Consider the following 24,834-nt stretch of genomic DNA (forward strand, 5'->3'; position numbering starts at 1 on the left):
GCTTGTTAAAAATTTCACTATTAGCCCTCTCCATCCCTCCCATCCTGCCCTGCCCAAAGGTGATAAATGGAGGTCTAGAAAGAGGCCAGAAATATGCATTCTTACACAAATCCAAAGGCCTTCTGAGGCCTGTAGGTGAAAGGACCTTATGTGGAAAACATTTGGCCCGTCCTCTTTCATTTCCACCAAAATACCCTTTTTCTTAATGATCAAATATGGTTGTTTGGGGAGAGGTGAAGAAGGGAAGTAAAACATGGCAGTTGCCCAAATTGCCTTGCAATTGTCTCAAATCTTGCTTCCTGGTTGCAGAAAGTTTGTGTTTATGCTCTTCTCTGTTCCCAGATTCAGGCAATTGTTGACCTAGTACATACCTGTCTACATGGCATAAGATGAAAAGAGGTGGCAGGTCTGCCGACCCAAGGTTGTTGTTCCTAAACACCTGCCCAGAACTGCACCACACCTGGTCAAGTTACAGCATTCCCCTTAAGAAAACAGGAAGGTGCATCAGCCATACCTTGCAGCTGGCAGAGACCATTCAGAGAGCACTAGAGGGTGCAATCCAGAAAAGGAAATCAGGATGTGTGTTATTGTGCCCCTATTTTAATGAAATCAATCAATCTACTTCCTGTCCGTGCCCAGACAGTTAGCTTGTATTTCTTTTATTTGACCAAAAGCAGTGAGTGAGTGAGTGAGTGAGTGAGTGAAAAGAGAAGAAAGCTGGGAGTAGGGCCCCACCCCTGCCACAGCCTCCCGAGTAGCTGTGAGATCTTAGCAAAGTTACTTCTTTTCCTCTGAAGAATCAGAAGGTGGATTTAAAAAACAAACTTCTGAGGGCTGTTTTGCTCTTACTAGTCATGAATCCCATGAACCGAAGAGGGTTCATGTTTAGCTTTCACCATGGAGATGACAGCCAAATATGAAGTTCTCTCCAGGCAGTGGGGGAGGAGCAATTGGGGCCATCAGACACAAGAGACAAGATTAGGTTGTGAGGACCCAGGGCATCAGAAGCCAGGGTGGAGGCAAGCCTGGCAGGGTGGATATTCTGGCTCCAGTAGTTCCCTGTTGTGGGGCTGTCCTGTGCATTACAGGATATTTAGCTGCATTCCTGACTTCTTCCCACTACATGCCTATAGAATCCTCCCACCCAGTTATAATAACTAAAAATGTCTCCAGACATTGCCAAATGTCCTCTTGGCAGGAAAATTGTCCCTGGTTGAGAATCACTAGTTTAAATGCAACAAAACACTATGGCTTTATCCAGCAATAAGTATCCTATACAGTCAAAAGGAACATATGTAATTTCTACCATTATACCCTAAAACTATCATTGCTTGGGTATTTACCTTGTGAACAGTGTAAATATGAAAGGTAAAAACTACTGCTTCTCAATTCCAACTCCCAGCAAATTAAGATATATGTAAATAAAGGGAAGTGTCAGGGGGTGAAGGGGTGAAGACCCAAAGGAATCGAAATGGAGGATTAGAAAAGGCATGAGACAGGGCAAAACCTGAGATTACAGAGGGTCAGCCTTGATTGAAAGAATGAGAAATCCCTTGAGGGTTAAAGGAGAAATATAAGGTGAGAGAGGAAGAAATCAGAACCTACAAAAGGAGGAAACTTGAAAAGCTGGAGACTGGTCATAAGGGTGTGCATGTGTGTGTGTCTCTGTATGTGTGCCTGTTTGAATGTACATATGTATGTATCTGAATGTGTGTGTCTATGTGTGCGTGTGCATGTGTGTGTGTGTTTTTTAAGCAGGTCTCTCAGGGTGGATATAGATAGGGAAGTCTGGAAGGATAGGGAGTTACCACATTCTAAGGCAAAGAGACTGGATGAAAAGAAGGAGAACTAATAGCTGAACACAAGAGAACAGAACCAGAGGCTGGAGCCAGAAGAAACGGAGGCATGTGTGGGGTAACGCCTGAGCATAGGACATCAGCAAGACAGCAGCAGTGATTTCTAGGAAAATAGAATCAGAACAGCCACTTCTAGTATACACTGGAGCTACACAGAGAAAATTCCTTGGCTCTGCTCTTGAGAAGACTGACTATTTGGTCAAGTTCATGAAGAATAAAACAGTCCATGATTGCCTCTTTGGGAGGAAATACTCTGAGACTTTCAGTTCATGTTGCTTAGAAGATGAAACAGCATAATCAGGAAACAAAAGCAGCTCTCAATCATGCTTCCTACCATCTTCAGTTGGCTTGAAAACAGTGATAGGGATAAGGGGCCTTATATAAGTTTCCAGAAACCCTCTAGTGACCCCTCCACTTGAAGAACGAAGCTCAGATTTACAGCACTGATTTTCACAGAGACCCTCTTACTGTCAAGTCAGCTGAATTTCTGTGAATTTTAGATGCCCAAGGGTAGGGTTTCTGTTTTGAATTAGTTCTTCTTGCCAAGGGATATAAGAAAAGGCTCCCGAAGGAAGCCTGCAGAAACAGCTCATTACTGTGCAATCCATTCCCCCGCCACCTCGCAGAAGATTCAGGCGGAAAAGCTTTGTTGCCACCGTCTGATAACAGAGGTGGTGGCCTGAATACTAACCAGAAAGCCGCAGAGAAGGAAATGTTTTCTGAGAAAATGTGTCTCTTCTGCAAGGAGGAAAACAACAAGACAAAAAACCACAGGTCTCCGTTCACAAATCTCAAGTGGGCAAAGCTGCCAAGTGTCTTGGGAACAGCTAGGAAGGTCAGGTCTGGGGGTCTGGTGCTGTAGAAGCCATTTTCAAAGCCTCCCTTCACACGTGCTCACATACAGCACAGTTGGTTTGCTCAAATGAGCACAAACAAAGAAAAAATTTGTTTGAAAGGGCAGGCTTCATTATACTCTAATTAATGTAAATCTCACAGAGAGGAACCAAAATAAATACAGTAATTAAAGTTTAGGGGCTTGGTTTGGTTTTGGGGAGGAAGTTCACAAGTGCCTGACAAGGATTCAGATTTGATGTAATTTTAGGAACTGGTTTTTGTATGATAATTTTTCAAAAGAACGAACTAGCTAAAACAATTGGGTTGTTGTCCCAAATCCACAATAGTAGAATCTTTCGTCTCCAGGAAGGGAAATGCACCATGTTCCCACAAAGGAATTTCAGAAAACAAAGAGACTAATGTTAAGTACCAGAGCTCCTAGAGATATTAAAGAAAAAATGCCTGAAACAGTGAGGGGGAAGAAAATGAAACCATTACAGCCCTGTCATACTGAAATAACCAGACCAGCAGAGCTGAAAGATCAAAGCTGAATCTATTGCTCACTAGGGAAGGGGAAATGGTGCCATGACAAAGTAAGTTCAGTGAGTCTCCTCAAACAGGACTGGGTAGGATCAAAGAGGAATTTTTGTCAAATAAAGAAGGATACTAAAAGGCATTATTTGACTGGTTTAGAAGGAAACTATAAACTCTCATTGGGGATTGATCATTGCCTGATATATGTCACAAAAGCACAGGCAAATTTCTTAAAGTGGTCCAGGGTGTGTTATAGTGAGGTTCTCTCAGGTTCAGGGTCATGTAGCAACCACCTCAATAATAAAATCCCAAGCTAGGGCTAGCAATTTCCAAGTTGTACTTTTCAAGTTTGCCTAATGATCTAACACAGGATGTCAGTAAGGCCAAGTTCAGTGAATATACACATTTTGTTGACTGGCATGGCAATTAATGACGTGCTTGCTTTCATCTGTAAATACTCACATGCCTTGTGAGGGAGCCAAACATGCAAGATATCAGATTAGGATGATGAACAAGTGCAAAGACCCAGAAGCTCAAATGAGCCTGGTGTATTTTATAAACAGCAAGAAGGCCAGAGGGGTTAGAGCCAAGTGAGGGAAGGGGAGAGTGATAAGAAAGAGATAAAGTAAGGTTCGGATCTCCCAGGACAGGGACTTTTACTCCAATTGTGATTGAAATCCATTGAAGAATTTTGAGCAGGGAAGTGACATGATCTGATTCACAACTTTTAAAAGGTTACCCTGTCTGAGGTGTGAAGATTCTCTAGGCAAGTAAAAGTGGAAGCAGAGAAGCCAGTTAGGAGGCTTATTGTGGGAGTCCAGGAGATGACTGTGGCCTGGACTGGAGGAATAATGGGTACAGGTCAGATTTGTGATCTATTTGAAAGGTAGAGCTGACAATGCTTGATGAGGGATGTAGAGTGGGAAGAAAAGAAGAAAATTAAAATGACTTCTGGATTTTCAGCCAAAGCACACCTTAAGTATATAGGCAGTATTGAACACTAGAAAAGTAAAGGATTTATGGGGAGGATTAGAAGTTCTAAACACTTGAACATGTTATGTTCAAGATTCTGGTGAGACATTTAAGTTTATATGTATACACAGACACAGCTGGATATATTAATTTGGAGCTTATATGAAAGGTAGAGATACGAATTTTTATATAGATGCTATATAAAGTCATGGGACTGGTTGAGGCAATATAGAAAGTAAATATTGACAGAGAAGGCAAAGAGGGGGAGGGAGGGGAGACAAGGAGAGGAAAAAGCACAAGACTGAGCCATGAAGGTATGTCGAGATCATGTTGTGGTTGTTTGTTTAGATGGTAAGTGTTACAGTATGTTTATAGGTTGCTGCTAGAGAGAGGAAGAACGTGTGATGCACAAAGAAAAGGAAATGAGTGAAGGAAAAAAGTCCTCCGGTGGTTGAAAAGGAATGAGGGGATGCACAGAGGGATACATTGACCCTAGAGAGGAGTGGTAACAGATGAGTTGTGGCTGAAGAGAAGGGAAAATATAATGTTATAGATGCCTACAAGTAAGTTAGTAGGGTCAGTGCTAGTAGGATGAGGCAACCTTTTTCTGAGTACTTCTGGTTTCTCAATGAATTAAGAAACAAGATCATTTAAAAAGAGTGATGTTTGAGAGAAAGCAATATTGGTGTTTTTGAGAAAAGAAGACAAGTTTATTAAATAGTGGTGTCAGAATGGGAGAGTAGCCTGATCAGGGAGCTATCACAGGATTGTCCAAGTTGAAATTTACAGTCATCAATTTAAAGTAAGGCCAGTAGCAGGGCTGTGTAGTTTTCTCTGGTGACATCCAGCTCCTCATATGTAAATTGGGCAGGGATTTGAATTTAATCTGGATCAGGAGGATAAAATAACTTGGAAGCCAGAGGTTTGAGTAGGAGATCTGCTTGGATGTCAAAGTTACAGGAGAGTAATCACCAGAGTAGTAGTGGAGAGGGAGAGAGGAAAGGAGGGAGAGAATCACAGCTAAAATCTTCATTGAAAGAGGGAAGGTGACTAGGAAATCTTCAAATGCAATAAAAGGCCTATAGTGGAATAAAAAGCTAGTAAAGTGGACGCAAGCACTTCAAAGAAGCTTTAGGTTGGGGGGGTTGGGGGTGGAAGTAGGGGAGCTTCTAATGGGAAGTGGCCAGGGATGCTGCTGAACACCATGGTGCACAGTACAGCACAGAGACTGAGAAAGCCTGACTTAAATCAAGAAGCTAAAGAGAATGCTCATAGGAGAAGGGGTGTCTCCATGGGCAAAGTAGAAGAACTTGTGGAGTGAACAAACTGCAGAAAGCTCAGTGCAAGGAAAAGATAAACAAAACCTTATGGGGAAAAATGTGTGGGCATTCAGAGGGACCAGGGAAGGCTGACTACTTGATAGTGGCTGGGGGCGGGGGTGGGGGGTGCAATATGTCAAGGTCTTGGTTCTGAGAAGAAGATGGAAGAACAGTTCTATTCACAGCCTTCTTCTTTGGAAAGTTGTGGATGGAGATAAGGGCAGGATGGGAAATGGAGGGAGCACTCCTGGTGGGCTCACCAAGCACAGAGTCAATCCCTAGGGCTGTTCTTCTGTCCTGCTCTCAGTCTTAAGACAGCAAGGGAAGGGGCCATTTTAACAAGAGATTAACCTAAATTCCCAATATAGCCCATGAAAAGAAGACAGAGTTTTATTGTACAGTATCAAGATAGATGTCTATAAATAGGCAAAACTTCAGTCATAAAATCTTATATTAAAATGTCAGATTTTGAAAATGATGGAAACAATGTCCCTTAAATGTGTCATTTACATTTCGTCAATTTCAAATGTTCCTTTTTTTTAATCCTCTCCTTTGTGCTCAAACACTGCAAATTCAGAGAAATTTGTGGCTTTGGGTATAGAAAGATGCCCCCCCCCCATTTTCATAGAGTTATAAAGTTGAAGAAAAACTACAGATTTCTTAAAAATGTATTTTCCCAAAACAGATGAGCCCTGGTTGGTGTAGTTCAGTGGACTGAGTACCAGTCTGCGAACCAAAGGGTTGTCGGTTCAATCCCCAGTCAGGGCACATGCCTGGGTTGCCAGCCAAGTCCCCAGTAGGGGGTGCACAAGAGGCGACCACACACTGGTGTTTCTCTCCCTCTCTCCCTCCCTTCCCCTCTCTTTAAAAATAAATAAAGTTATATTTTTAAAAGATGAATAATTTCACTGAGATTTTTTAAAAATAAAAATAGTATTAATGAGTACCCACTCTGTGTCAAAAAATAAGCCCCAAAGGAATACAGTAGTTTAGTAATAACATTTCTAGCTATTTCACTAAAATGCATTTTTTATTCTCTTGGGGAAAATCAAAAGGCATAAAATTTTAACATGATCATTCAAATTCAATTGTAATGTTTTTAACTTTACAAGAATTTTTAAATTTGCCCATGTGGGATATTTCATATTTCAAAATATTCCAGTTCAAATTTAAAATATAGCTGTAATTTAAACCACTGAATAAGATTTCAATATCAGGTATATTAAAATTTAGTCAACAGTCAAAACACTGTTTACAATGCTGAATTATTTTCAAGTGCCAACTTATTAAATCATGCATTATAAATCCAAATTGTTCAGAGATATTTCCGTAATGAGCAAATGGCCAAATGGTATCAGTAAAGTTGTTTGACTGATTGAGACCAATGGTGATTTTTCAAGTGATCCTCCTAGCTTCTTACCATTTTGTCAAGACATATCCTTGGTCTCAAGGGGACCTGAGTTTCACCGTGTGGATAGATCAACAGAAATTCAACAATACTACTGGGAAAACATCCTAACATTGATAATGAGTGTAAGGAAAACAATGGAAATCTCACTTTGAAATAGTGTTTAAATATCAGTAAGATGTTTTGCTCTGTGTGAATAATAGTCTATATATAACTGTTTTTGAGTAACTCTATTACTGAGGTTGTTGGTAAATTTTGGTGCAGGCAACCTCTTGCTAGGATGAGCAAGAAAAGTACCATCTGTAGGTGAAGCTCTATCTAGTTCCAACTCTTCCTCCCAACAAGCAAATCAAGATGGAAAGGGATTGAGGTAGGTGAATTAAAAGGAATGAAGTCATTTATTCCTTTAGAGAGGGAAAAAGAAAAGGGTGTGGGAGGGAATGAGAAAATTACTATATCCATCTGAAACATCTTGGTAAAGACTTTTTTCCTCTTCTTTGTATTTGTCTAGCTAAGAGAAAAACAAAGAAGAAGAAAGAGAAGGGGAAAGAGAAGAGAAGAGGAGAGGGGGAACAAGAAAGGGAGAAATAAATGCAAGGAAAGGTAATGGAGAGTAGATGCTGTGTCATTCTCTCTCTTCCCCACATTGCACCCCCTCCACCCCAGGACTCCTCCTCTGGCAGCTGATGGAAAGAGACTGAGAAAGCAGTTGTGGTCCTGTTGTGAATGAAGAAGCTGTGAGGACTTTAAATCAAAGCAAAGTCACAGAGCAGTAAAATCAGGAGGAGCTCAGGGAGTTCAGCGCCACAGCAAGCAGATGAGAAAACGGAGCCAAAGGTTTGCCTTTATAAAGATGTAAAAGTTAAGAGAGAGGAAGACCATGCATTATCATACTTATCAAATGGTGGACAAAGGAAATATTTTAACTTAGGCTGGCTAACTTCACAAGCTGCAATTAAATAGCCTTTTAAAATACTGTACCTTTTATAATACAAGTTTAATAAATAGATGCATGTTTGATGATTATAGTGTAGAAAATGCACAGTCATTCATCCTTGGGAGAGAATTTTGGCAGAAAATACCGTCCAAGCTTCAAGAAAGCTGTCATAACAGCCACAGTAAAACATGAAGAAGGCATTGGCACTCAGATGGCATTCAATAAATAATTTTGTTGAAAGGATCAGAGTGAATTTTGGTCAAGATGGAGGCATAGGTAGACACTCATTGCCTGCTCGCACAACCATATAAACAATTACAACCAGATCTCAAAAACAAATAATGCCCAAAAATGTCAGAACATCAAGCTGTATGAAAGCTTGACAACCAAGGATTTGAAGAAGACACATGCATCCAGACAGGTAGGAGTGGAGTTGCAGAGCTGGGGTGGAGAAGATGTGGTGCAAAGCAGAGAGGTGGTGGCAGCGGTGAAATGGACAGTCCCACATTCCCTTGTAGTAGATAAAAAGTGGGAGAGTTACCTTGGGAGTGAGTGATCGTGCAGCCCAGGGTTCCAGTGCCAGGAAGGTAAAGCCTCACAACTTCTGGCTGTAAAAACTAATGGGGGTTGGGGTGGCAGAAGTCAACTGAGGGATTTTCACTGCTTAAAGGGCCCACACAGGCTTAGAACATACACAAACCCCACAGCAGCAGGCGGGAGGGCACCAATCACATAGGGGAGGTAGGGTAAGGTGGCTGGAAGTCGGGCAAGTGTCTGGCAGGCCTCCAGAGGCCAGGCAGTGGCATTGTCCTTTCTCTAAACCCTCCCCCATAGAGAGCCACAGAGTAGTGAAGTGGATTGCCTGAACCTGGCAATTATTTAAGGCTGGACCCCATACAACTTACAGGTGCCTTTTCTGTAATACATCATGTTACTAAGACAGGGAGTAAAAGCAGCTTTACCTAGAATACAATAGAAACAGATGCAGGGGAGCCACCAAACTGAGGAGACAAAGAAATATGGCCCAAATGAAAGAACAGAACAAAACTCAAGAAAAAGAACTAAACAAAATGGAGATAGCCAACTTATCAATGTAGGGTTCAAAACACTGGTGATCAGGATGCTAAGAGAACTCATTGAGTATGGCAAAAAACATAAAGGAAGAAATGAAGTTTACACTAAGTGAAATAAAGAAAAATATACAGGGAACCAACAGTAGAGGGGGTGAAGCTGTGATTTGAATCAATGATTTGGAACAAAAAAAAGAAATAAACATTCAACCAAAAGAGAAAGAAGAAACAAGAATTGAAAAGAATTAGGAGAGGCTTAGGAACCTCTGGGACAACTTTAAATGTACCAACATCTGAATCATAGGGGTTCCAGGCAAAGTGGAAAAGCAAGAAATTGAAAAAATTATTTGAAAAAAAAAATGAAAGAAAACTTCCTTAATCTGATGAAGGAAATAGATATATAAGCCCAGGAAGCTCAGAGAGTCACAAACAAGTTGGGCCCAAAGAGGTCCATGTGAAGACACATCATAATTAAAATGCCAAATGTTAGAGATAAAGAGAATCTTAAAAGCAGCAAGAGAAAAGCAGAGAGTTACCTACAAAGGAGTTCCCATACAACTGTCAGCTCATTTCTTAAAAGAAACTTTGCAGGCAAGAAGGAGCTGGAAAGAAGTATTCAAAGTGATGAAAAGCAAGGACCTACAACCTAGATGGCTCTATCCAGCAAAGCTATCACTTAGAATGGAAGGGTAGATAAAGCAATTCCCAAAGTAAAGCCAAAGAAGTTCATCATCACCAAGCCATTATTACATGAAATGTTAAAGGGACTTATTTAACAAAAAGAAGATGATCAAAACTATAAACATTAAAATGACAACAAACTCACAACTAGCAATAGCTGAATCTAAAAAATAATAAAAGCAAACTAAGCAAACAACTAGAACAGGGACAAAATCATAGGTATGGAGAGCACATGGAGGGCTATCAGTGGGGAGGGGGGAAAGGATGGGGGAAAAGGCACGGGGAATAAGAAACATAGTTGGTAGATACAAAATAGACAAGGGGTGTTAAAAATAGTACAGGAAATGAAGAAGCCAAAGAACTTATATGCATGATTCAGGGATGTGAAGTAAGGGTGGGAAATGCTGGTGGGAGGGTGAGTACAGGGCAGAGGGGGGCAAGGGGAGAAAATTGCGACAACTGTAATAACATAATGAATATACTAAAAAAAGCATCTAGCCCGTGTCTTGAACACAGTAGGTACTCAATAATTGACCTCTCTGGAATCAAATAAATCTGGGGTCATGTCACTTTCTCTTCTCACCATGGGCACTTGGTAGGCACAGCATCTAGCATCCAGTATCCAGCACCCAGCAGAGTGGACAATTTAGTGGGTAGGATGGCAAGTGTTGGGCCCAAGTGTTCTTACCTTGGTGGGGCGGGGGGGCACTGTCTTCACTCCCTGGCAGGTCAACAGGCAAGCCTACTCCTCAGATTCTGATACCCCTCCCCCACCTATGACATCACCGCCAGAGTTGTCAATAGTAACCGTGAGGGGTCTGTGAGGTCACCGCATTCTACTCCACAAAGACTCTCACCGAGCCACAGCCGCTGGCTCCTCTCTGTCCCAGGGAAGCTGCTGAGACCCAGAGACTCGAGAGCCGTGGTCACAACAAAGCTCCTGAGAGGGACGCGGATTGTTGGTAACCAAGGACATTCCAAGTACTGACTGTGGGAGGCCAGAACCAGGGGCAAAAGTTTTGTGGGTGTTAGGAGGGTCATTAAGCAGTTCCGGGAGACCTAGCTTGGGCACTGTCACTGTCGACAGCCACCATGGCCCTCGGCTGGCTGCTGTTTCTGGTGATGGCTCTGCCTTCCGGCACGACAGGCACCAAAAGCTGCCTGTTCTGTGAACTGACTGACTCCCTGAACTGCCCCGGGATCCTCATGAGCTGTGGCGATGACGAGGACTGCTTCACTGGCCAGGGGACTGCTCCCGGCCTCGGCTCCATCACCAACAAAGGCTGCGTGAGATCCAGTTCCTGTGGCCGCGAGGAGCCTGTCACCTACCAGGGCGTCACCTACAGCCTCATTTCCACCTGCTGCTCTGGACAACTGTGTAACAGGGCCCTGGACCCCGCAGACAGCCGGATGGCGGAGACCCCTACCGGCCTGGCGCTGAGCGTGCTGCTGCTCCGTTGGCTCTGACCAGCATGGAGGGCAGGGCCTAGGACTGGTCTCAAGGTTCCACTACTTCTTTTGCCCCCTGCTTCCTCCCCGCTCCCCCTTCCCCCATTAAATGGCCAGAGGCCCTAGACAACTCCTTGTGGTTCTGGCTTCATTCATTGCAGGGCTTACCAGTGGGGACTATGCCTTGTGGGTTTCACTGTACCACTGTATTTCATTGGTCCTAGGACTGCATCTTTTCACATTTTGATCAGGACACTTCCTTTCATTGGTGTTACCTTAGAATTGATGAAATATGGTAAAAAAATAATAAAATTAATAAATGCTAGCTGATATTTATTTAAAAAGAGGGATCAAATACCATATAATCTCACCTATAAATGGAATCTAATCAACAAAACAAACAAATGAGCAAAATAGAACCAGAGACTTGAAAATGAGAAACAAACTGAAAGTAACTGGGGGTGGGGGGCTGGGGGTGGGGGGGATGGGAGAAAGAAGGGGAAGAGGCAAGCAAAGGAACACAAGGATTCATGGGCATGAATAACAGGGGGTTGGCTGTTGGAGTAGGGGGATGGGGTGAGCAATGGGGAAAAAGGCAGGACAACTGTAACTGAACAATAATAAAATAAAATAAAATTAAATTAAATTAAATTAAATTAAATTAAAATAATATAAAATAAAATAAAAAGAAAATATTAAAAATAAAATATAGAATATAAAATAAAATTTAAAATAAAATATATAAAATAATATAAAATAAATAATAAAATACATAAATTAAAATAAAATAATTAATGAAATAAAATAATAAAATGGAACAATAAGTGAATTGTTGAAAGGTAAAGTGAGGCAATATTAAAAGGTTTAAGAGTTTGAGCAAAAATCAATTTGAATTGGGTAGATTCAGTCTAGCTGAAAGAAAAGGGCTCCAAGGAGCTGTCCAAAATAAAATAGTTCTATAGACAGAAGGAAGCAGAAATAAAAATGTTATAGTAGACAAAAAACCTTGTTGGTTTCTGCAAGGTCACCTTCCTTTAGGGGATGACAGAGGTCTATCAGGCAGATGACCTAAATAGTGCTCACAAGGTGACTCCTGATTGACTGGTGTAAGATTCCATTTCTGGGAGAGCTGAAACTATAATTAAGTCTTGGTTTGGTGACATGGGGCTTAGCATAAGCAACTCCATTTTGGGTCTATTGTATTAACAATAATGGATACATGAATGAATAAATGAATGCAAGCAAGCTGATCATAAAATCCTGAAAATTTCAGGAAACTATGTTAAGATTGAAAAAGTAAACTCTGGATAACAGATAACCAAAGCTACAAAATAACAGAAAATGCCTCTTCCTGTGGAGAGCATTGCTCAGCTTTTAATGATACAGTATATACATATTTACGTTGAACTAAACACATGGACTTGACAGCTAACTTTACAGTGTTTTCTCCTCACCACTGTATTTCTTCAGAAATCTGCTAAACAAGAACTAAATGCCCAAATGTATGCACTGTGGCATTTCTGATGCTGAATGACAATAAACAACCTGTATGGCATAATATGATAGGCATTTCCTCCCCTCCAATTAAAGCTTTCCAGAATGTAAAACTTGCATCCCATTTGTGGTGCTTGAGATGAGTGATTTGCCCTGCATTAAACATGCTTTGCAGTTAATCCTCTCAAAAGTGTGTTCATAAGCCAACCAAAGAGCTCTGTGCATTAAGAGATTTGGTCATGACCATGTTTTAATGACCATCAGATCACCAGGCAGTGGAGTTCTTTTACCTGTAATTTTCCCCTGATAGGACCTGTTTTAAATATGCAGGCGCTGGGAAATGACTGGAAAGCCAAGCCAAGAGGAGCAAGTGTGAATTATAAGCACATCAGAGCTGTGGAAATTGGAAAGCCCGCTTCATAAGTAGAAATGTCCCTTAGCAGAGGCCATCTATCTCATATTCCATATTGAGTCTTTTGCCTGTTCTTTTAAGTAACAAAATATGGAACAGCAGGAACCTACCACTCGAAGGACACGTCTTCAAGAACAAAGTAATGGCTCCATTTACAAGGCACTCAAAATATTGAGTGCCTTGTAAATGGGAACAAGCCTATGAGTCTGGGGAACAAGACTGGCTTTCACATACCCTTCCAACCTCACTTACCACTTCCCTCACCACTCATGCCCCCACCACTACGAAATATACAGTCTCACCTTGGTCTTCTGTGGCATTATTTTGTGATTTTCATTTAGTTTTGGTCAAAGCGTCAAAGATATCGAGTCCAGTGACTTCCAGATTTGGCTCTAACACCTTCATTTTCAGGCAATGTAATCGTGCAAGAAATAACCGGAACCTCTCTAGGACTCAGTTTCCTCATCTGTACAATGAGGTAAGACTAGTACCTTTCTCATTGGGCTAATGTGAGACATGGGATAATGCATGCAAACTGTTTAGCAGAGTGATGTGTAATGCATATTCACTGGATGTTCACCAATAAGAATATAGCTCTCTAATACTATTATTACAGCTATCCTATGCAGTTGTTGAACCATAAAGCTAGTAGGGGCTTTAAGAGCATTAAAAATCATAGCTCCCCATTAAAATTCACTGTTATCATTGTTTTGTTTTGGTTTTAGCACTGATCCTTCAGCTCCCACCCTCAGAGATTGTGAAGGAATTAATTTTGGTGGGGCCTGAGTTAGTGGGATCCCAAAGTGCTCTTTTAAACTTTCCTAGGGATCTAAAGTGCTGCCAGGGTTGAAAGCTACACCCCTCCTCATTTTACAGATGATGAGCCTGAGCCCCCAAAAGCTGAATTGACCTCCTCCAAGTCACGCAGCTGTTTGGTATGCTCAAAGAAAAAACAGAGCTAGACAGTAGTTAAAGCGGTAAAAATGGATTCTATTCAGCATTGTCGTGGTTACCGAGGAGAATGTTCTCACACATCTATGCTTCCCTCCCTCTCTTTCTCTTTCCCTTCCCTTCTCTCTAAAAATTAAAAAAAGAATGTATTTCTCACCTACAATGAGGCTTTAGAAAAAGAAAAAAGATGCCCACTCCTTACCTGGTAAGTAGCTCCCAAGAGGCATCAGTTTAGGGAACCTAAGAGTTTTAGGGTCTATGACCCAAAGATGATTTCTGGGTCCTGGCCACTGAAGCACAAGTTATTCAGATATTGTCACCAGAGGCATATGTGACTGAGGGTTTCCCCATCTGGTGCTCAGTGTAACAGCAAAATACACAAGAAGGTCACATCTACTAGAGCCTGTTCAATATCCAGGCTGTGGTTTTGCCTGTTTCTGTTTTTCTTTATTTTGGATCATGGATATCTAAGTATGAAATCTAAAACCTTAAACAACATAAATTCTGTTATGTAGTGGCCTTACTCCATCCCAGGGCTTTTCCTGCCTCCGGGCCTTTGATTATGCTGTGCCACCCTCTAGCAGTACCCTCCCTTCTCTTCCTCCTTTCTCTCTATGTACAATTCTACCTGTTTACCAAGGTCCAACTTTGTCTTAAATAGCTGTATACCTTGAAAATTTTTACTTGCCTATGAGCTCACCAAGTCAATATCTTTGACTTATCACACCAAGTCAATATCACATAGTATAATATTTAAGCCAATTTAGAAACTCAGTTATGAGCTCCTCAGGGTAGGGAATTGTGGCAACATTTTTCTGTATATAATAAACACTAGAATGTAGCTGAGCACACACCAGATTTTTTGATAAACAACTCTGGTTTGGTTTAGTTTGGGTCTATTTTGTCTTAAAAGGGAAACAATGGGTAGGTTAATGAGGGGAAAAATAGTACAGGTAAGCTAAGAATTAAAAACTTAATGGGCACATCAACATTGTAAGAATAGATTAGGAGGAAGTTATAACAACAAGGAGGAAACAAGCATATAAAGAATCAAAACCTCTACTCCAGAGAGCAAAAGTAGGCCTCCTGGAGGTAAGCATGGAAGAGAAGATGACTACTTAAAGTCCTCATTCTCAATTCGCACAGAACATTTACAAAGAGAGTGTAGAAAGTGTTTTCTTCCCTTTGAAATCCAGAGAGAATTCTGAGGTGCCTTCTGTAACAGCTTGAATTATTGTTGAGCAAATATTCCTTTTCCCCCCACCCACTATGAATACACTGTACTTCTTCAATCCCCTTGATGTTGGGCTTCATCATGTGACTTGCTTTGAACAATGGCATGTTGGAAGACATAATACAAGCAAGGCCTTAAATGCACCTATATAATTGGGCTTGGATTTCTCATCCCCAAATTCATCCATGAAAAGGCCATGCTGCAAAAGTCACTGCTCCTTCAGCCTGGGACCCATAAAGAGATACATGAAGCCAACCGACAACTTGGAGCCAAGTCCAGCCAACATGAAGCTGGAAGAACAGTCATCCAGCCTTAAGCAGCCAAACCACAATGAACTTAACCTGTGAACAGGAGAACAGATGCTTGTTGTTATAAGCCACTGAGTCTGGGGTTGTACAGTATTACTGGGGCAGCAGCTGGTTAATATACCTTACATAGTCTGAAGGGGAACATTGGGTTGAATGTGTTGAAAAGTAATAACCCAGATAAATTCATTATCTGAGCCTCAAACACCTGGTTTTATAGCTTACATGACTCGTGGCCCTCAAAGTTACAGCTAGCTAGAAACAAAAGTTCTAAAAAGGGAGAAAATATCCCCCCTGCTCAGGTAAAAATTTTCTTCAGTAGTAACACTGAAATTTCTATATAAAAGAAGCTTTGGAAAAGTAATAAGCTAGAGGGGGGTGGCAACTGCTGAGCTTAAATCTCTATTTGCATAACACTTCATTGTGAATTGGCCAATGACAAATCAGAGGGAGGTCTGCAAAAGCCCTTATGCGACCCTTTGGTGTCATGTGTTTTTTCCTCCATATTAACCCATGGAGGAAAGGAAGGTAAGCATCCACATGTTTAAACAAGACTCATCTGACCTGACTCTATTTGGGGGTTTAAAAGGAGGTAAACTTAATAAGGACAACAACAGGGAAAGAAAAGGAGAAGATAAAGATAAAAGGCTAAAAGTGGAGGGGCTAAGATGGCATCAGAGTAGGAAGGAGCAGTTTGAGCTTCCCTCTGCTCAGGGGAGAAAATCCTGACCGATCTATGGAGTAGAGAAGCAAGCAACCAACATACTTCAGTATATGTGAAAATAGGTGACCAAGGATTGTGGCGGAACCGAAAAACTGGACCCTAAGAAGAGTGCTGCAACAAGGTAGAGTCCCAGGGACCAGTGTGTGGTCTGGGGGGCTGCAGCCCCAGGCCCAGGGCCTGCTGCTGGGTTTGCCACAGAGTCCTTGGGAGAGAGCCAGGACGACTGCTCCCTCCCCAGCCAAACAAGGTCTGAGTGGCACTGGGAGGAATCCAGGTGCTAGCAAACACACAAGGGCTGTGAGCACCATTGGAGGCTGTGGACACCAGAGAGGCTGGGTCACGCAGCAGTCCCTGACCCCCACAGTCACCGGTCTGGCTGGAGAGTTGGGCTGCGGGAGAAGCCAGGCCATTGTGCGGAGATGCAGGCTTGAACAGGAGGAATTTCTCAAGAGGAAGGAGTGAATAGACAGACACTGTTTGGGGAATTCTCCTAAAGTGATCAGTCGCTCCAGCCTCACTGCCACCCAGCCATGGGTGCCTGGGCGCGCGGGCATGCATACAGGGAGAGCATCCCCGCACCCCAGTCCAAAGCAGTAACCCTGGGGAAAGACCTGATTCCCACACCCAGGGCACAAGGCTGAGGAGCCACGTTAGCTTCCCAGACAGTGAGGGAGTCAGTGCGAGCTCTGCTGACTGAGGAAGAAAAGCCATACCAATCACCCCTCAGCATGCGACAGCCAGCTAGAGCAGAAAAACCGCTTTGGCCACTTTGAAACCAAGAGACTTTTTAATTTGATTCTATTTTTTTACCAATTTTTAATTTTTTAATTTTTATTATTTTTATTCTCTTTTGATTTCTTTTTCCTCTCTTTTCTGATTTCTTGTTTTATTCCTTTCTCCTTCCTTTCCTCCAATTTTATCTCTTCTTCCTTCCTTCATCTGCCTTTTCTATTTTTACTTTTTTAAATTTTTTCTAAATACCTACAAGTGAGACAAAATCCTGGATCTGTGAAAAGACCAAAGTGGAACCCAAAGAAGGGGCATCACAACAGTTGGGACAGTTTGACACATTTCACTCTGCTATTACAGAGAACCTGCAAGTTATTGCATATTTCTATTATTATTATTTTTCCAGTATTCTTACATCTTTTTTTAATAGTATTTTTGTATCCCTCTTCTTTTTGTATAGTCTGCTTTGCTAGGCTGGATATATTGTATGACCTGACGGCTTTCCCTTGATATCTCTTTCCATAGTGTATTGCTAATCTACTGTCCTTTAACTCACCTGTGTCCCATTAGCACACTACTCGAGGTTCTGTACTCCCTATTCTTGTTACCTAGATCTCATAGATTCTGTCATATGATTGTTGCCCTAATATTATTGTAAATAATTGCTGTTCCATGCAATTGTAATTACTTCACAACACCCTTCCCAGATCTTAGCCCATTTCAAAGTTTCCTGAACTCTATTACTGTAGTGGTTAACTCTATTCTCTCACACACTACACCTATTTACTATCCTTTACTCTCACCTTACCTCAGAATCTGACCTCCCACAACCTCCCTGCTTTATAGATCCAACTCACAACCCTTCCTTCCCCAACAAGAGTCTTATCTTCTTTCCATCCTTTCTAAAAATCAGCTAGCTGGGTGGAAGATCAGTTAACACTATACATAGTCAAAAGATCTCCTATCTCTTCTCTACTTGCTGCTACTGTAAATATCATAGAATACTCTGTTGCTGTCTTAAACCATTTTGCCTTCCCCCTCCAACTGATGACAAAAAAGAATAGGTGGAGGCGGTGAACACCAGGATACCCACTGAAGGAGGAAACCCAACAACAAAGGAACCACTAACAGATAACAACAGAAGAAGGTGAAGGAGGGAGTAGTAACCACACAAACCTCAATCCAGGACCTATCTGGAAATACAACTAAATAGTAGAGACAGTACCCAATACAAACAACTGAACAAGAGCAAGAGAGAATTCTTCAAAACTTATACACACAGAAGAACCAGCTTCAACACAACCTTCCCTCACCACCACAACAAAATACAAGAGGTGGTGGACAGAGTGACCCTCATATAACCAGCTGGTGGGAAGGAACCACCAAAGAAAGGCCCAACAACAATCAAAACCCAAAGGCAAACACAAAGCCAACTTAAATGACAGCCCAAGACCAGAGAGCTTGGGAGATCAAGGAAACTGAACCACTGAAACTCAATGCTATTTTACTAAAGAAGTTCACACCAGAAACCCAGGGAGCCAGAACAGATCAATTTAAGAAGCTGAGGCTAACAAGAAGAGTCTCACAAACAATGGGAAGACAAAAAAACAATCCCCAAATGAAAGGAAAGGAGGGAGCCTCAGAAAGAATGCTAAATGAAATAGAGGCAATTCAACTATCAGATATTGAGTTCAAAGCAATGATCGTCAGGAAGTTCAATGAGCTCACAATGAGCTACCAGAAACTACAGGGAAGCTACAATGAACTCACTGAAAACTACATCAACATGAAAAAGGAAATAGAAACTATCAACAAGGGCCAAGAGGAAAGGAAGAATACAATTTCTGAACTGAAGAACACAGTAGAAGGAATGAAAAGCAGGATCGATGAAGCAGAAGATCGGATCAGTGAGCTACAGGACAAAGTAGAAGAAAACACCCAGAAAGAGCAAGGAAAGGAAAAGAGGCTCAGAAAGAATGAAGAGGGATTAAGAGAAATGCAAGACAATATGAAACGTAATAATATCCGTCTAATAGGGATACCAGAAGGAGAAGAAGAAGAGCAAGGGATAGAAAACCTATTTCAAAAAGTAATGATGGAAAACTTCCCTAATTTGATGACAGAAAAAGTCACACAAATCCAGGAAACACAGAGAGTCCCAATCAAGAGGAACCCAAAGAGGCCCACCTCAAGACACATCATAATTTAAATCGCAAAATTTCAAGACAAAGAGAGAATATTAAAGGCAGCAAGGGGAAAACAGGAAGTGACATACAAGGGAGCCCCAATAAGGCTAAGAGCTGACTTCTCAATGGAAACACTCCAAGCCAGAAGAGAATGGCAAGAAATATTCCAAGTAATGAGAACCAGAGGTCTGCAACCAAGGCAACTTTCCTCAGCAAGGTTCTCAGTCAAGATAGAAGGCCAAATAAGAAGTTTCTCAGACAAAAAAGTCTAAAAGAATACACCTCCACCAAACCAGCTCTGCAAAAGATGCTAAAGGGACTGCTTTAAGGAAAGAAGGGAAAAGAGAAAGAGAGAGAGGAACACAATTACATAAAAGGCAATGAATAAGTACCTTTCAATAATAACCTTAAAATTAAATGGATTAAATGCTCCAACCAAAAGACATAGAATAGCTGAATGGATAAGAAAAAATGACCCACACATATGCTGCCTACAAGAGACCCACCTCAGGATAAAAGACCTGCACAGGCTGAAAGTGAAGGGCTGGAAACAAATTTTCCAAGCAAATGGACAGGAAAAATAAAGCTGGGGTAGCAATACTCGTATCTGACAAAATAGACTTCAAAAAAAGGGCCATAAAGAGAGACCCAGAAGGTCACTTCATAATACTCAAGGGAAGAATCCACCAAGAAGACATAAATATTGTAAATATATATGCACCCAACATAGGAGCACCCGAATACATAAAGAAAATATTAGAGGACTTCAAGAAAGATATTGACAGCAGCACAATTACTGTGGGGGATTTTAACACCCCACTATCAAAAATGGACAGATCTTCCAAACAAAATACCAACAAAGATGTTGTGGCATTGAACAATACCCTGGATGAAATGGGTTTAACTGATATATACAAAGCCCTCCAACCCAAAGAAGCTAAATATACATTCTTTTCAAATGTACAAGGAACATTTTCAAAGATAGACCACATGATAGGACACAAAACAAGCCTCAAGAATTTCAAAAAAATTGAAATCATACCAAGCATTTTCTCGGATCACAAGGGACTGAAGCTAGAAACCAATACCAAGGAAAAAAAACCAAAACACTCAAAATCATGGAGATTAAATAGGATGCTATTAAACAATGAATGGGTCAAGAATGATATTAGGGAAGAAATCAAAAGTTTTCTGGAAACAAATGAAAATGAACTCACAACAACCCAAAACTTATGGGACACAGCAAAGGCAGTCCTGAGAGGGAAGCTCATAGCGATACAGGCCCACCTAAAAAAGTTAGAAACATTTCAAACAAACAACCTAACCCTACATCTATAAGAACTCGAGGAACAACAACAAAGACAGCCTAGAGCAAGCAGAAGGAAGGAAATAACCAAGATCAGAGCAGAATTAAATGACATAGAGACTAAAAGCACAATTCTAAAGATCAATGAATCCAAGAGCTGGTTCTTTGGAAAGATAAACAAAATTGACAAGCCTTTAAGCAGGCTCATCAAGAAAAAAGGAGAGCAGACCCAAATAAACACAATCAGAAATGAAAGAGGAGAGATTACAACAGATACCACAGAAATACAAAGGATTGCAAGAAATTACTATGAAGAATTGTATGCCAAGAAATTTGAAAACCTAGGTGAAATGGACAAATTTCTAGAAAAACATAACCTTCCAAAATTCAATGAAAAAGAAGCAGAAAGCCTGAACAAGCCAATAACAGCAAAAAAAAAATTGAAGCAGTAATCAAAAAACTCCCAACACACAAAAGCTCTGGACCAGATGGTTTCACAGGAGAATTCTACAAAGCATTTAAGGAATAGCTAACCACTATCCTTCACAGACTATTCCAACAAATCCAAAAAGATGGAAGACTCCCAAACTCTTTTTATGAGGCCAGCATCATCCTAATTCCAAAACCAGATAAAGACACAACAAAGAAAGAAAACTTCAGGCCAATATCGCTTATGAACATTGACGCTACAATCCTCAACAAAATACTGGCAAACCGCATCTAACAGTACATTAAAAAGATCATACAGCATGACCAAGTGGGATTCATCCCAGGGATGCAAGGATGGTACAATATTCGCAAATCAGTAAATGTAATACATCACATAAACAAAAGCAAAGACAAAAACCACATGATCATATCAATAGTTGCTGAAAAAGCATTTGATAAAGTACAGCACCCATTTATGATAAAAACACTCTGCAAAGTAGGAATAGAGGGAGGATTCCTCAACATAATAAAGGCCATATATGAGAGACCTACAGCCAACATCATACTCAATGGACAAAGATTTAAATCTTTTCCACTAAGATCTGGAACAAGACAAGGCTGTCCACTTTCACCACTTCTATTCAACATAGTACTGGAAGTTTTAGCCACAGCAATCAGACAAGAAAAGGAAATAAAAGGCATCCAAATTGGAAATGAGGGGGAAAAAACTGCCACTGTTTGCAGATGACATGATAGTGTACATAGAAATTCCTATAGACTCCACCAAAAAACTGCTTGACCTAATACATGAATTTGGCAAAACAGCAGGATACAAAGTCAATATCCAGAAATCAAAGGCATTTCTGTACACCAACAATGCAACAGTAGAAGCAGGAATCAAGAAAAAAATCCCATTTGAAATAGCAAAAAGAAAAATAAAATATCTAGGAATAAACCTAACCAAAGAGGTAAAAGACCTGTATTCAGAAAACTACATAACACTGAGGAAAGAAATCAAGGAAGACACAAACAAATGGAAACATATACCGTGTTCATGGATTGGAATAATTAATATCATCAAAATTTCCATACTACCCAAAGCAATTTACACATTCAATGCAATACCTATTAAAGTACCAATGGCATATTTCACAGACATAGAACAAACACTTCAAAAATTTATATGGAATTATAAACGATCCCGAATAGCTGCTGCAATTTTGAGAAAGAAGAGTAAAGTAGGGGGGATCACAATATCTGACACTAAACTATACTACAAGGCCACTGTAATCAAAACAGCTTGGTACTGGCATAAAAACAGGCACATAGACCAATGGAACAGAACAGAGAGCCCAGAAATAAACCCAAGTCTCTACAGTCAATTAATATTTGACAAAGGAAGCAGCAACATAAAATGGAATAAAAATAGCCTCTTCAACAAATGGTGATGGGAGAACTGGACAGCCACGTGTAAAAAAATGAAACTCGAGCACCAACTTACACCTTTATGCAAAAATAAATTCAAAAATAAAAGTGGATAAAAGACTTAAATATAAACTGTGACACCATTAAAGTCCTAGAAGAGAACGTAGGTAGGAAAATCTCAGATATTTCACGCAGAAACTTTTTTTACTGACATGTCTCCTAGAGCAAGGGACATAAAGGAAAGAATAAACAAATGGGACCTCATCAAAATAAAAAGCTTCTGCACAGCTAAAGAAAACAGTATCAAAATTAAAAGAGAACCAACTGTATGGGAAAACATATTTGCCAATGACACCTCAGACAAGGGTTTAATCTCCAAAATATACAAAGAACTTCCACGACTGCACTCTAAGAAGACAAGGAATCCAATTAAAAAATGGGCAAAGGACTTGAACAGACACTTCTCCAAGGAGGACATACAGAAGATCCAAAGACACATGAAACGATGTTCAATATCGCTAGCTATCAGAGAGATGCAAATTAAAACCACAATGAGATACCACTTCACACCAGACAGAATGGCCATCATAAACAAAGCAACAAACAACAAGTGTTGGAGAGGTTGTGGAGAAAAGGGGACCCTAGTGCACTGTTGGTGGGACTGCAGTCTGGTACAACCACTGTGGAAAGCAGTATGGAACTTCCTCAGAAAACTAAAAATGGATCTGCCTTTTGACCCAGCAATTCCACTGCTGGGACTCTATCCTAAGAATACTAAAACACCAATACAAAAGAACCTTTGCACCCCAATGTTCATAGCAGCACAATTTACAATAGCCAAGTGCTGGAAGCCACCTAGATGCCCATCAGTAAATGAATGGATCAAAAACCTATGGTGCATTTACACAATGGAATTCTATGCAGCAGAAAGAAAGAAGGCACTCTTACCTTTCGCTACAGCTTGGATGGAGCTGGAAAGCATTATGCTAAGTGAAATAAGCCAGGCAGTGAAAGACAAATCCCATATGATCTCACCTTTAACAGGAACCTAAACAACAAAACAAACAAACAAACAAGCGAAATATAACCAAAGACACTGAAATAGAGGACAGACTGACAGTGACCAGAGGGGAAAGAAGAGGGAATTTCAGGGGAGAATGGGAAGGGTTTACAGGAACAAATTTAAAGGACACATGGACAAAAACTAGGGGGAGGGTGGTAATGGGAGGGTAGTGGTGAAGGTTGGGTGGGTGGGCTGGAATGGGAGTAAAAGGGAGAAAACTGTACTTGAACAATGATTAAAATAAAAAAAAATTTAAAGAAAATTTTTAAAAAGGCTAAAAGTGTTCAGGACTTTAACATCTCTAACCAATCATATACCACAGCACCTTTATATTTTAAATACATATATTTACTTTTCCAAAAGGTAATACGTTCACATAACTGAACATTTTTATGTGTGTGTGCATTTACATGCATATATATGTATAAGTATAGTGAAAACACTCTCTCCCTCCCTGCCCCACATTAGTCTAGCTCTCCATCCTCTAAAATCTACAAGTAATGACTTTTATTAATTTCTCAAAAAATCTCCATAATTCCTTAAGCAAATAAAAATATGGTATTATAATTTCCTCATTTTTGACATAAAAGATAGCATACTATAACCACTGCTCTAAAGTTTTGTTTTGTTTTTTAACTTCAGAATATATCCTGGAGATCTTTCCATTTTAGGACATACAGATATTCCTCATTTTTAAATAGCCCCCTAATATTCTATTCCTTGATTGTTATTGTGGCCTTTTAAACTTCCAATAAGACTGTGTTATTGCTTGAATGATTTCAGGTTTTATATTTCTTATAGACAAATGGGTTATTACTACATTTATTATAAATGGGATAATGATGATTCAAACTGAAAATGTGGTCATTACAGGATGAGTTTTATGGTGTCTGAAACAATCTCTCAGATGTCAGGAACCAGAAATTTTTTTTAAAAGCCTCAAGAATTCCAAAGACTTCTTGGCAAAAAAAAAAATGTGAATTTAAGAGTAAGAAACTCCTCTGGGGGGAACCTACATTACAAAATGGAAGAAGAGTGGACCATATTAATGAAATGCCCACAAATATGAGCTAAGGGATCCTGTCCTTAGGAGTTTGTGTTTTAAATCTTTTCCTGGGGAGCAAACTAAGTTGGGCCAAAGTTCTCTTTTTGCTTTCCATAGAATTTTGGGGATTTGACTATTGTTTCCACAGGTCTTTGGGGGCCATGTTTTCTCTGGTTTCTATCTTCTGCCAGGGTACCATCTGGATTTGGATTTAGTGTCTATTCAAAACTCTCACTTTTATAAAATTAAATTCCTTGGTTTTCAAATACAAGCTGTTGAAATCACTGTCTGAACCATCATCAGTTATGACAGAGTTTAGGATGAATTCCACAATACCACCTGGTATGAGTTCAGGAATGGGCTTCACTGGGAAAAAGGGAAATTTACAAAGCTGAGTCCAGGAAATATGGAAGCCACATGTACCCCATCCTTTATTTTCTAGTAGAGAAACATACTAATACTTGGACAATC

General features: G+C 40.5%; 1 protein-coding gene across 1 annotated transcript; it reads left to right on the forward strand.

Moving 5' to 3' along the window:
• The first annotated feature begins 10,703 nt into the window (after window positions 1-10,703).
• LOC123829950 (sperm acrosome membrane-associated protein 4-like) lies at window positions 10,704-11,078 on the forward strand. Its single transcript, XM_045855862.1, has one exon. It carries the CDS (start codon window positions 10,704-10,706, stop codon window positions 11,076-11,078), a length of 375 nt encoding a protein of 124 aa, XP_045711818.1.
• Window positions 11,079-24,834: the final 13,756 nt, after the last annotated feature.

This window comes from Phyllostomus hastatus, unplaced genomic scaffold (genome assembly GCF_019186645.2).
Source record: "Phyllostomus hastatus isolate PE091 unplaced genomic scaffold, TTU_PhHast_1.1 phas_scaffold_12, whole genome shotgun sequence".
Lineage (NCBI taxonomy): Eukaryota > Metazoa > Chordata > Mammalia > Chiroptera > Phyllostomidae > Phyllostomus > Phyllostomus hastatus.